This window comes from Grampus griseus, assembly GCF_964374135.1.
Source record: "Grampus griseus genome assembly, chromosome: 8".
Taxonomy (NCBI): Eukaryota; Metazoa; Chordata; class Mammalia; order Artiodactyla; family Delphinidae; genus Grampus; species Grampus griseus.
The window spans coordinates 110,494,247-110,508,012 of NC_139002.1; the positions used below are offsets into that span (position 1 = coordinate 110,494,247).

The 13,766-nt window shown below is 55.1% G+C and overlaps 1 protein-coding gene across 1 annotated transcript; it reads right to left on the bottom strand.

Moving 5' to 3' along the window:
• Positions 1–2,109: 2,109 nt before the first annotated feature.
• On the bottom strand, positions 2,110–13,488 carry SCGB1C1 (secretoglobin family 1C member 1; the record flags this gene model as incomplete). The annotated part of the gene is made up of 3 exons (XM_082660156.1): positions 2,110–2,342; positions 2,624–2,743; positions 13,377–13,488. The coding sequence occupies 3 exons, from the start codon at positions 13,486–13,488 to the stop codon at positions 2,110–2,112; spliced, it is 465 nt and encodes a 154-aa protein (XP_082516282.1).
• Positions 13,489–13,766: the final 278 nt, after the last annotated feature.

The window sequence follows — 13,766 nt, forward strand, 5'->3', positions numbered from 1 at the left end:
GCCTGGCTCTGTCCACGGATGGAAGGGTGACAAGGTGCTAGGAGGCCTGGGCCCTCCACCCCCATCACTGCCTCTGCCCCCACTGAGGGGCAGAACTGCAGGCCACAGCCTCCTCAGTGGGGTCTTGAGTTGAGGCCCAGACTTCAGAGCAGTGGGAGATTCTGCCGCACCAACCCGTCCCCCGGCAAGGGGAGGAGCCTCAGAGCCTCGTGGACAAGCCCATGTCTCTTTCAGCGCTCACGGGCCACCCCACAGTGGCTCTGAGGGGGTCTGCGCAGGTGCTTCCGGCTCAGAGGACCCTGGACGTGACTGGGCAAGGAGCAGTGGGCAAAGGTGGGGAACTTCTGGGGTGAGACTGTGCCGTGGGCTGAGCAGGGGTCTGCTCTGGAGGGGCCCTCACCTCCTTAGTCCAGGAGAAATGCTCAGAGCAACCTATGGACCGAGCCTTCTCAGAGGCAATCCCGTCGCACTGGCCTCGGTGCCAGGGAGTCCCAGAAAAGGAGCATGGCGAGGAAGGCCTCTCCCTCTCTCTCCTCTCCCCCTGGGGGCTTCGAGAACTGGGGAAGGGGCCCGGCCCCTGAGCTCTAGAATGTGGCTCTGTGGGGTGGTGGGTTCTAGATCGCTGTCCGTGTGATGGAGACAATGGCCTCAGCCCGTGGAACCCGCCCCCCCGCCCATGCCTGGCTTGGGACCCGGGTCTTTGCTCCTTGTTGCAGGGTGCAGGCCAGAGGCGCAGAGGGCAGGAAGGGGACAACTAGGTCCTGGACTAGGACGGTGAGGCCATGGGACCCAGAGTCCGAGTGGCCGAGGAGTAAGGTCCTCAGGGGCAGAGCTGAACCTCCTCAGTCCTGCCCCCGGGAAGGACTGAGCTGGGGAAACTGAGGCACAAGAAGGCTCTGGCTGTTGGGGATGCTGGGATCCAGGGTGCAGTAGGGCTGCCCTGGTTTGGGTGGGGGCAGGAGTTGGCATTGGAAGCTGCTGCTCTGCTGAGGGCCCTTTCCCTGACCCCGCTCCCCCTCCTGCATCACGCTGGCTGTGCCCGCCCGTCGGACCCTGAGAGTCCTCGTCAGCATGCCCTTCTTGGGGCTCCGGCTGGGGCTCCGTCCCTTTCCTTGGGCGGCTTCTCATCCCCTGGACCCGTGTCATGTGTATATTGTGTGCATTTATTGTCTCAAAATGATACCTTCAGGTGCAGAGCGCCAGCACCCAGCCTCTTCCCTCAGCCCTGGCCACTTCCTGTCTCTGGGGCTCTTTGCCCTTCCCCGCTCTGAGCCCCTGCCCCCGACCTCTGCCTCCGCAGGCCTTCTTGTGTCCTGATGCCTCCCTGCATCTACATGTCTCGCCTATCTGTCTGTCTTGCTTTGTCCACCTGCCTACAAGGGCGTCTGCCTGGATTTCTGTTGGTGGGTCTGCCCTCTGTGTGGGGTTACTTATACGTGTGTGCTCCGCTCACATGATCCTATGTGTGAGCCTGTAGTTGTGTGCTTGAGGGTGGGGAGAGACGGGAGGCGGAGGCTGAGCTGCAGGAGGCTTTGTTGATTGGCTGGCTTGAGGATACATTCATGCACAGGGAAGTGGAAGGGGTGTCGTCGTCATGGTTGCCTGTGCGGCTGGTCCTACGGCTGCTTGGAGCCACATCTGGGGTCCACTAGGCATCGTCCTGACTGCCCAGCACTTGCACCCGGGAGGCAGACACGTGTGGGCCAAGAGGCCTGGGGTTCCCGTGCCCGGTGATGAGTAACTAGAGAGCCACGGCTCCATCAGGCAAACAGGCCCAGGCCAGCCTCTGGGGGGATGGTGGGCTCTGGACATGGCAGCCGGTCCCCTTCCAGCAGCTGGGGAAGCGGGGTGTGCTCATGTGTGTTTGCATTTGTGTGTGTGTCAGGTGTGAGCGTGTGCGTATGCATGTATGTGCATGTAGGGGGAGGCTGAGGGCTGCTCTGCAGGCAATGAGGTCTGGGATGTCCACCCCTGCTGGCTGAGGCAGGTCAGGCTGTCTGTGGGGTGCTGGGGTACAGGGTTGCTGCACTGGGTGGGTGATGAGGGGCTATGGCATTTGGTGGAGGGCCTGAGGAGTAGGACTGTGGGTCCTGCTAGGGCTGCAGGCCTTTAGGGAGTGGGGTGCCCCCCTGGCCACGGTACCAGCAGCTTGACCAGCTCCGCCTTGTGCATGGGCTGCAGGCCATCTGTGCAGGACTTGAGCTTCGTTACCGCTGCCTTGGCATCTGTACTGACGTCGTACTTGCCCAGGGGCCTCTCACAGAGCTCCTCTGCAGATCCCACCAGCAGCATTTGCAGGAAGTCGATGAAAAACTCGTTGTTGTCCTCCCCCGTGGCCAGTCCTGTGTTGGGATGAGATGAGGCCAGGTCAGGACTCCTTCCAGCTCCACCCCCAGACCTCCCACCTCTAACCTCAGCGGTCTCCAGACCTTCCCCATCAATGTCCCCCTCACCTGCCCCAGATCTTCCTCCAAAACATCCCTCAGCTCCACCTGCCCGCAGACCCCTCCCGTCACCCTAACCTCAGCGGCCTCTTTCCGCTCTGGGTTCCCTAGCGTCACTGAGGAAGGAAAGCCAAGCCTCTGACTCAGTGGAATTTCCCCTCCGTGTGAGGTTGGCTGACCTGGAGCTTGGATCGGGGTCAGGGTCAGCCTGGGCTGGGCTGGGTTGGTGACATTGGGCTTGGTGGTGACACAGGGGCTGGGAGAGAGGTTGAGCTGGGCTGGGGTTGGGGTAGGGTTGCCTGGGGACTGGGGTCGCCAAGGGCAACAGGGTCATTGTCCACATCTGTGTTCTGTGATGGAGGTGGGTTGGGGTGCCTGGGAAGGTGGGCACCAATCACTGCGGGGCCCAGTGCCTGGATTTCTAGCTTCCCACGTTCCCGCCCATTTCCCCCGACACCAGCCCCCCGAATGTGCTGGAAGCACCTGTCAGCGCACAGACTCAGCACGGGTACCGAGCAAGGAGGGCGCCGCCCCCCTTCATGGCGGACGCGCAGGCTCCTCAGGAGCCGCCTGGGCCTGCTTTACGCCTCACAGGCACCTGTCCCGGGGGCGGGTCCGACCTGCCCGTCAGGACGCAGCCAGTGCGAGCAGCGGTGGGGCAGCCGAGGGTGTGTCCTCTCCCCCTGCCCAGCAGTGGTTGCCGAGCAGCAAGGGGCCTGGGGTGCTGTGTGAGGGGTGCTTGGCAAACGTTTGGGGTGAGTGCACAGAGGTAAGGGGGCGACGGGAGCCTGGTCAGCAAGGAAGGGTGGTGTGGCTGGGGATGCTGAGGGCCTCTGGCCTCGCTTGGCTTGCGGCTGAGAGTGGCAGGCTCTTGGGCTAGGCCCAGGCCTTTCTTTTGGGGTAGGAATCCCCCCTCCACTCAGCATGCTTTGTGGGCCAGCGCTGGGCTCTGATACCTGAGACAGCCTGGAGGTCTCCACTGGGGCAGGGGTGGGGGACTTCCTGGGGTCTGCAGATCTGGGCGGTAGGAGATGGGCCCAGGGCCACAGGAGGCCCGAAGTGGGCAGCAGCCTCCAGGGGATGGAGGGTGGGCCTGAGAGTGACTGAGGGGCGAGGAGCTGGGCCGTCTCTGGGACCTGGTGGGATTACAGTCACTTGCAGGAAGTGAGGAGGGGCTGCAGTCTGACTCAGCTTCCTTCTGTGGTCATCCAGCCTGGGGAAGTCTAGGATCTGGGGGAGACAGTCCAGTGCTATGATGGAGAAAGGGGGCTGCAACACCTGGGCCCATGACTAGACGGCCCCTAGAGCAGTGCTGCAGTCTGGCCTTCACGCCGTGGGCCCTCTTCTCCTGTCCCATGCTGCCACCTGGTGGCCAATGGCATCCTGCAGGACAGGCCCACTCTCCACAGGGCCCCTGTGAGGATCCAGGGTTTCAGGCCCTACCTGGCCCCCAGGGGCTCCTCATTCAGTACTGACACCTCCAGATCAACCTTGTCCGGATTGGTTACCCTGCCTCTGCTTGTCACCCTGCCCCTCACTTGCCCCCAGCTGTCCCTGAGTCTGTCACAGACCACAGACCCTTGTCCTGTGTCCTCTGAGTACTCAGAGCCTCTCATCCACTGAGTGTCTGTTTATAACAAGTAGTCTGTAGTCCCCTTTGCTAACGTGAGAGGAAATCCACGGGCGATATAACCTACTTCTGCTCACAACTCCAAGAATGTAGGAGAGAGAGCGCGTAATGAGGTCGTCTGTAACAAAGCACTGTGGCTTCATGAGTGAGACTGCTTTCGGCAAATTTGAGCCCCTCCCCGTCCCCAAAGGCCCAGGGGGTTCTGGTCAGTGGGACAGGCCTTGCTCTGATTATGCTTTGATGGACCCACATCATCTTCTTTAACTTAGTGGTCCTCTGGCTGCTTGCTGGGCCACCTGGAGAGATGTGTAAAGGCGCTGTCCCTGGGCTGTGACATAGTCCAGACCCATGGAAGCAGGGTTCCGGGGGCAGGGCCTGGATATCTGCCCTTCTGAATCCCTCCGGCCCCAGTGGAGACCGCCCGCCCAGCATTTATTCCCCTTCCTCTGCACTTTTCTCCCAGTCTCCAGAGTGCTGTGTGTTGGTTTGATACGATTTCAAATGCACTTTTTTATGACTTGAGTGAAGTTGTTTTAATCCACCAGTTGTTTTATGACCAAGACCAAAAACAGTTTTTTTTGGAAGAAAAGTTGTTTTGATTTAAGAATGAAGTGAGCTGTGTCAGGGTCACTCCCTAGCAACAGGGCACTGGATGCCGGCTCCTGGCTGGTTAAGCCGACTCTCTCGAGAATCTCACAGAAAAGGTACACCTCGACTAAATGTGGACTTTATTCCTGTCATCTCCCCTTGTGTGGGACAACAGTGTAATTAACCTGTCGCTTGTTTGGATTATGTTATGTCTTTATTGCCTTATTGTAAAGAGACATTATCCTGTATGCTACTGGCTTGAGCAGTTATTGTAACTCTCGCCATGAACCTGTGTTGAATAAACTATTGGCAAAGACAGTCTCAGTCTCTGAGAGTGATCTGCCGCCCCCTCCCGCAACAAAACGGCTGCCCCACCTGGAGGTGGGCTGGGTGCCCCCCTTTACTACGTTTGGATTGCGCTTTTTCTTTTTCCCCAAACGCCGGGCCCCTGGAATCACATGCTATTGAATGTTGCTCCTGCAGCCCTTCACAGGCGCCGTCAGTTACGGAATCCCCAACAATCTCTCATGGTTGCTGAGGATTTGAGCCTCAGTTCTGTCTTGCTCTGCTCACTCCTCCAGGTACCATTCTTGGTGACTCTGCTATGCACATACCTAGCCCACCCCACACCTTGACCTTCGTTCCCCTGGCCTCCTCCCCTCCTGTGGTGTTGCCCTCCACCCGCTTCAGTCAGTCACTGTCAAGGTTATCCCCTGGTCTTTGCAATACCAATAACTGCACTCCCTGCTCAATTTCTTTTTCAGGTGCCCCTGCCTCTGGCCACGTCCTTTCCCTCAGCTCGCTGCCTCTGGTGCGCAGCAGTTACTCAGGAACTGCTCTGGCCAACCGTCACAGTCCTACCCACATCCAGTCCACCTGGCCTGGATCTACCGCACCGTGGTTAAGAACATTCCCTCGCTCACGGTCAAACCCCCTTCCTGTCCCACCCTCTCCCCCGACACTGGATAACTCCACCTCTTCCTCTCCACTTGCCCACTCAGCAGGGTGTGCTGACCTCATGTCAAGACCTCGCCTTGGGTGGGGTCTTAGTGCTGCCCACGACTTCTAGATTCCCAGGATGGGTGTCCTCTCATACTTTGAGATGGCTATTGTCACACTGCCCCTCCTGTCTTACCCTCTGGGCCTCAGAAACTGAATAGGTCAGAAAAAAACTACACATAGTCTTATCACCAAATCTATCAACCTGCCTTCATTTCCAGGTTTGTGTTTCTTCCTGTTGCAAGAGAGGACCTGTCTTCACGCATACCAATGGCAACCCTCCTCTGTTACTTCTCCCCACATGAAGGCTTTGTCATCTCTTTCTGCAGTATCATGTTTTTATCTCTACTGCATCATTCTCAGTGTAACAGGGAAGAGCCAATTCTGTTTCCATGTTGGATCTGTTTCTTTGACGTTAACCTTTGCTTTTCGTTGCTTTTGTTACTATAATCATACATAATGGCCTGCCTCAGGGAACCCTCTGCCTGAATGTTAAAGTGCCTCTGTTCAGCTCACAGGGAGACAATCTGACCCTGCCTACCTGTGAATGGCCGCAAGAAAGAAGAAAGTAACACATCCCCTCACCCGTTTTGCAAGACTGATAGTCCTTTTGACTTTACTTCCTCACCGCCCCTCCCTCTCTGATCCTATAAAAGAAAGTGGCACCCAGATCCCTCATAAGATGGTTGGGGGCACCGAGTCCGCCATCTTCTCCGTCTGCAGGCTTTCCGAATGATGTCGTGCTCCTTGCCTCCGCGCCTCGTCTCCGATTTACTGGCTTGTCGTGCGGTGAGCGGAGCGAGCTTGGACTCGGTAACATCACCAGCATCTACTCCTGCTGTAACGTCACCCATCTGGAAGCAGAACACAGCACAACAAAAGCCACCCCCTAGCACTAGTGCTGCAGGCTTCCCCGTGGTCCTCAGACCACGCTCCCCTCGGCTTTATCTCACCCTGAGCCCCAGGAGGCTCCCAGCCTTCTGTCTTCAGGTTGCATTTGGCTAACGGGGAGGGACAAATAGATTCTGCATTCATTAACGTTCTAGTCATGGATCTTGTTCTGATGGAAAATTACAGTCAAAATGTTCTTAAAAAAAAAAAAAAACCCACCGGGTTCTATCAATTCATAACGTGTTTGGTTCATAATTTTCAGAGACGTGCAAATACCAAGATCACATTTGTTAAATTATGGAACTCATCACCGCAACCTGCAAAGGCTCTGTTCTTCTAGTTCTTGAACATTTACTTGTGCCCTATGACCTTAGGTGCCCTCATGAAAATATGTGACATTCCGTTCTGGGACAGAAATACTAAGGTTATTAAATACTGAAGATATCAGACAAGTCAGTATGTCAGACTGTCTGATTCACTTGTTAATGAGGCAGGACTGAACACGGCTGCTTTTCTTGTAGAAACACTGAGAGTTCATTCGGTAGTCAAATTCTCTTAGCAGGACTCCTCCCCTGGGTAACTATCATATCGGAAAATGGTCTAGACCTTATATGGTTTAGAGCTAACATTTTTGTTCGTAATAAAGCTAAAAAAAAAGTCTTTTTTTTTACATCATCATTGTATTCAAATTACATATATCTTTATCAATAACTATTCATCAAGTTACGATGAAAAATATTGAAACCAAGCAGGAGGGGCCCTCCTGGCTACAAAAGCCTCTCCGTGTCCCCTGTTTCTTGTTTGTAGGAAAAAGGCTTCAGCCTCCTGGACATTCCCAGAGTTCCAAAGGACAGATTCAAACAGTTACTAATTAGGGAGGGGAGGGAATACAGAAATAAAGGAGGAGCAGTCAGCTAATAATAGAGCAGCATAAGGCAGGGTCCTGGTTCCTCTTCGAGAGATGTACATAACAATATGTCTCTGAGTTCTTCTGCAGGAACTAAGGCCCCCAACCAGCGGAGGATGGTAAATTCTGGCTGAGCACAAGAATCCTGGAGCACCACCCTGTTACCTCACCACCAGCCAATCAGAAGAAAATCACACACTGCAGCCCTCACCCCAAATTTTGCCTTTAAAAACTCTTCCCCCCAAACCATCAGGGAGTTCCAGTTTTTTGAGCACGAGCCACCTGTTCTCTTGCTTGGCTTTTGCAATAAACCTTTCTCTGCTCCAAACTCTGACGTTTCAGTTTGTTTGTCCTCACTGTGTGTTGGGCACATGAACTTGGGTTTGACAACAATTCTGTCGAGCCAGCCAGGAGTCTGTATCCATGGTGGGTGGACCCCAGCCGGGGCACCCCCTTCCCTGAGTCCCCAGCGGCTGCCAGAGCTCATTTTGCTCCAGGGAACTCGAAGGGACTCTCCCTGACAGACACTGACCATCCCGGCCCAAGGCTGTCTGGAGATGAGGAATGTCCTGAGCTCTCCAGTCCACACTCCGTGTCATTTGGGGCTGATTCACTCCACCCTGCACAGCCTGGGAATTCTACCCGTTCCATCTGGGTTCATTCCATTGCGAGCAGTGAGCCTCCCTGGGCTTGTTGTGAACCATTCTGGGCCCGTTTGTCTTTTAGGAGCCGGGCCAATCTGTTTGGAGGCCTCCATCTGGGAGTGGGAATGGAATTTTTGGACCGCGCCTCATCGGATCTCTTGTCTGTGTGGTTGTATTTGTTGTCTGTGTGTATGTGTGTATCAGGACTTGCATTGGGCAGTTGAGACGTCTCTGGGAATGGAGCTCACGTGTGATGACACCAGGGTGTTCTTCCCTATTGCTTTGGCTCGGCTTACTGCAGAGCACTGGTTGGGACCAAGGCTTGGTCGTTTGGCCCCATGTCTGATGGGGCATTGGTTGGGTTTCTCCCCTTTGGATTCAAGCTTGGTCCTTTGGTTTCGTCTCTGACTGACGGGCCATTGATTGGGACTCTCCTTTTCTGGGCCTAGGGAACTGCGACCATGAGAGACTGTTCTGCATTGGTTTGCTGTTTGCTTGATATTTCACAAACTGACAGTGAATAATTAAGTATGGGTGATCAGAGCTCTGTTCCGTCTTGTAGTCCCCTAAGGTATATTTTGCAAAACTGGGAAATCTTCAGCTATGCTCCCATGAATAAAAGAAAATAGCATTTCATTGCAACCCTGCATGGTCTCAGTACTCCTTGGGATCTGGAGAACAGTGGCTGTAAATTGTAACTCCATCCTTTCAACGGCAGGGTATTTGACTGCATTTCAGTTTGAAATTCCAAAGGCTAGTGTGTGTAGCCGATCTGCCCACTGGGAGTGGGGTCTCGCTGAACTGTGAGCGTGCATGGTCTGCACTTCCCTGATGGCCCATGGGGGCGTGTAGCCCACGTTGCTGACCCGTGTCCCACACTCAGAGTTGGGTTTGTACACAGCTGATGGGATCTGGGTCTCATCAGGGCCATCCAGGGCTTCAGCTCTGGGATAGTGTGGGGTCACATCGACACTGACAGGAGCCGGGTCCCCTCAGGACCTGCCAGGAAGCAGTGCAGCTGGAGAAGAGGTGAGGGAAGGTGGGGAGAAGGTTCCTGTGCGTGGCTGACCGCGGAGGGGCTCCATCTTCAGAGGACCCAGGAGGGGAAGGAGCTGATGTGGAAAATTGTGGGTTTTAGCCAGTTTGTGTATGTGGTGTAGACAGAGCGCAGAGTTGTTCTTTGGCGTGTGGCGTCCGGTTTTCCCAGCACCGTTTATTGAGGGGACTGTCCTTTCCCTGGCGCATGTTCTTGGCTCCTTTCTTGTGAGTTAACTGACCACATACCTGTGAGTTTATTTCTGGGCTCTCTATTCTGTTGCTCTGGTCCGTGTGCCTGTTTTTGTGCCAATTCCACGCTGTTTTGGTGACTGTAGCTTCATAACATAGTGTGAAGTCAGGGAGGGAGATGCCTCCAGCCTGTTCTCTTTTCTCAGGGTTGCTTTGGCTATTTGGGGTCCTTTGTGCTTCCACACAGATACTAGGAGGAGTTGCTCTATTTTGGGGGAAAATACCATGGAATTTTGGGAGGGATTGCATTCACTGTGTCCATTGCTTTGGGTAGAATGGGTATTTTAACAATATTAATTTTTCCGTCCCCTGAGAACAGGATGTCTTTCCATTTATTGGTGTGTTTTTCAATTTCTCCATCAATGTCTTAAAGTTTTCAGGGTGCAGGTCTTTCACATCCTTGGTTAACTTTATTCCCAGGTATTTTGTTCTTTTTGATGCAGGTGTAAATAGGGTTGCCTTCTTTCTCTTTCTGATGGTTCATTATTAGTGTTTAGAAATGCAACTGATTTCTGTGCATTGATTTTGCAACTTTACTGAATTCATTTATTAGTTCTAATAGCTTTTTTGTGGAATGAAGTGGAAAATTGGAATTCCAAAATCCCACTGTTTCTACCGTATCCAGGTCGTCCACAACACGGAGGACAGTGGCTCCTAATATAACCTTCCCCCAGTGCCTCTAAATGACATGTGGACTTTGGGTGAACTGGATCTGGGTAAAGCTTGGCTTCTATATGGAAGTTTGATGTTTTCTCTGCTTTTCTGGCGTGCTATTGACATACATGATATTTTGAAAAGTAATTTACTTTCCAGTAATTTCAAACGTACAAATTTACACGCATAAAACAAGTCTTGTACCTTGATTAAATATACTCCTAAATGTTGATGTTGACATTATTAAAAATGGAATTGTTTTCATAAATTCTTTTTCAGATTATATTTTGCTAGCGTATACATATAAGACAGATTTTCATGAATTGATATTTTGTTCTATAACTTTGCTTAATTAGCTCAAATAATTTCTTTGCTGATTATAGGTAGTTTTATATGTAAGATGATGTGACCTATGCTCTGTGAATAGGCACAGTTTTAATTTTTCCATTCACATACGGATGCCTTTGGTTTCTTCCCTCAAAACTCTGGGTAGAACTTCCAGTACACTATTATCGGTGGTGGAGGCCAGCTTCCTGGCCTTGTTCCTGATTTCAGGAGTAAATCTTGCAGTTTTTAACATGGAGCATGATGTTTGCTGTGGCTTTGTATGCTACTCTTTTTCATATTGAACAAAATTCCTTTTATTCCTACTTTCTTGAGTGTTTGTATCATGAAATAGCGCTGGATTTTGATTATAGCTTTTTCTGCAGTAATTGATACGATCATGTGTTTTTACTTCACATCTTTATAGTTGTTCAATACATTGCTTAGTTTTTTTTTTTTTTTTGCAGTATGCAGGCCTCTCACTGTTGTGGCCTCTCCCGTTGTGGAGCACAGGCTCCGGACGCGCAGGCCCAGCGGCCATGGCTCACGGGCCCAGCCGCTCCGCGGCACGTGGGATCCTCCCAGACCGGGGCACGAACCCGCGTCCCCTGCATCGGCAGGCGGACTCTCAACCACTGCGCCACCAGGGAAGCCCCACTGCTTAGGTTTAATGTGTTGACCACCCTAGCATTTCCGGTGTGGAGGTACTTGCTTATGGCATCATCCGTTTAATGTTCTGTTGGTTTCGTGTTGCTCTGATTTTGTGGAGGATCCTTGCGTTTATATTTGTGAGGTGTACTGCTGTACTTTTCTTTTTTATGACGTATTTGTGTGACTTGATTAGATTTGGCTTGGTGTTGGTGGTTTGAAGGGTTAGCATTAGGGCTGGGACTGGGTTATGGTTGCCCTATGTGACCCCACACATCCCAGACCAGGCCGCCTGCCTCTGACCTCTGCATCCAGCCCGCCAGCTCCAGCCCGGCCCTCTAGAGACTCCTCATCCCCCAGAGGACAGGGGTGACCGCCCACTTGGCCTCCCTCCCGCCTCTGCCTGTCCATCTGTCCTCCCTGAGTCAGGATACCTCTTCCTCTGTGAGGCTCCTGGATTCCGGCCTTGGAGGCCCCCCCGCCGCCCACATCTTCCCCCGGGAAGATGGACTCCCTGGGACCTCAGATTGGGACTTTGTGTGCAGATGGGCCACCACAGAGCTGCCCAGGTTGACCTGTGTGCGGGGGGTCCTCATGGGGGGAATTTGGACACAGACACACAGGGGAGAAGGCGATGTGACGGCAGAGATGGAGACGGGGCTGGGAGTGGCCTGGGACTGACTGACCTCAGAACCCGTGGAGGAGCAGGCCCCCAGCACCTTGACCTCGGGCTCCAGGCCTGAGAGGAAGTGTCCCCTGTCCCAACCCCGCCCCCTGTCTGCTGTTCTGTGCGGGGGCCACAGGAATCCCACACCTGGCCTGCGGGGCGTGGCGCTGTGCTTGCTGACACCCAGGACCATCACCGGCTGCCCCCGCTCTGGGCATGACCCCCACTCCTCCTCGGGGAGGGACTCAGGGCCCAGGACTCCTGATCCACACACCCCCGTCACGGCGACCTTCCCCCCTCACCCAGCCATCCATGGGGCACCTCAGGCCGCAGAAAGGAGCTGCAGTGGCGTGGTGACCTCGGCGAGTGGCCACAGGCCACCCCACCCCACCCTGAGACCTGAGTGTGGCCATCTGAGAAGGGACCCACAAGCCCCCCGACCCAGGCGCCGCGTTTCACAGGGCAGGTCCTCTTACCGAGTCTCTGGAGGGTGGGTGTCGAGCAGGGGTGACTGAGGGCTGTGAACATGTGGGCCAGAGAGGTCCTCCCCAGGAGCCCAGGCACAGTGAGCCCGGGGCGTGTGCATCCCTCCCCTCCTGTACCCCACGGAGTGAGGATAAAGCCCCAGTGACCCCCAAGAAGAGACAAGACACCCAGAGGACTAGACCATCCACAGATCAGGGATTGAGTGTCCACCTCATTTCCCTGGAGAGAACAATGTCTTCACAGGGGCTTAAGACTGCCCCATGTGCCCACAGACACCCAGCTTCAGTGAACCAGCCACACAGCAAACCCCCTTCCAGGGTCCCCTGTGTTAATAGACCCAGCCTTTGGGGGAGGGGGGCTGGCCCAAGCGAGGATGCACGTGCTCCAGTGCTGGACACTCACTGCCCGTCCCCCTGCCCATCCCCTGTCCCTCTCCTGCACCCTGTGGCCTCACCCCCTCAGGAACCCTCCTCTCCAGGCTCCAAGCACCCACATTTCCCACCTCCACTTCAATTTGCCTGTTTCCCCGCCAGCTGAAGAGGAGGGCAAACGTCCCGCACTGGTGTTTTCAGCAGTGTAGACAGGGTTTCCTTTCTCTTCCTGGCGAGGGTCTGGCCTGGACACCAGTGGCTTCCAGCGGCGCGGGGCTAGGCGCCGCCCTGCAGGGAGCAGCCCTGATCCCGCGCCTACAGCGCCGCCTGCTGGACACTGGGTGGTTTCCAGCCCTGTGGGGCTTGGGCGCCGCCCTGCAGGGAGCAGCCCTGATCCTGCCCTACAGCGCCGCCTGCTGGTCTCTCCGTCCTTCCATCCGGCACAGTCTTCACCTTCCCCGCTGCCTTGGATGGTCCCTCTCCACACTGTCCGGCGATCAGCCCGTCGTCCCCACCGTCGTCACCCCCAGCTCCACACCCCTCCTCCAGCCTCAGGGATGACCCAGGACCCTTCCTGGGCTCCCCGCCTGCCCACCCTTGGTCTGTGTCCTCAGTCCACCTGTGCAGACAGGTGAGGATCCCCTCCAGAGGCTCCCAAACGCTTCACCCCTACATCCTCCCCGGGGTCGGCCCGTGTCCTGTCGGGATGTTCCACCCTCAGCAAGCCCCCAAGTACATGGCAAGGGCAGGCGTCAGGCCTGCTGCGTGCACTGCTGTGTGTCCTGCTGTATACACAGGCATGACCCTGCCCCAGGGTGCAGGAAAGGCAGCCTTACCTCGGGACGTGGAGAGAGGGGCTGCCCACAGGGTGGACGTCAGCTCTCGGCTCACCAGGCAAGGGCAGCCGGGTTCTCGCTCCTTGGACCCTTTCTCACCCAGCTGGATCATAACCCGGCTTTGTTCCCACCCCCGTTGTCCCTCCATTGGCCTCGCTCTTGTGAGCAGAGCAGGGCAGCGTGGTCTGTGGTTACAGGCTGAGACACACAGACACTGGCTGACCCGCGTGCACTCATGCTGACTACACGGAACGGGCACTGCACCAGGGCATGTGCGGTGTGGGTTCACCTGCGCACAGAGAGGCCGGGCCTCTGTCCTGGCTCCAGAGGTCACCTTGAGTCTGACGGGAGTGTCCGTGCTCCGTGGGCCTCGCTCCAGGCTGGTCTGTG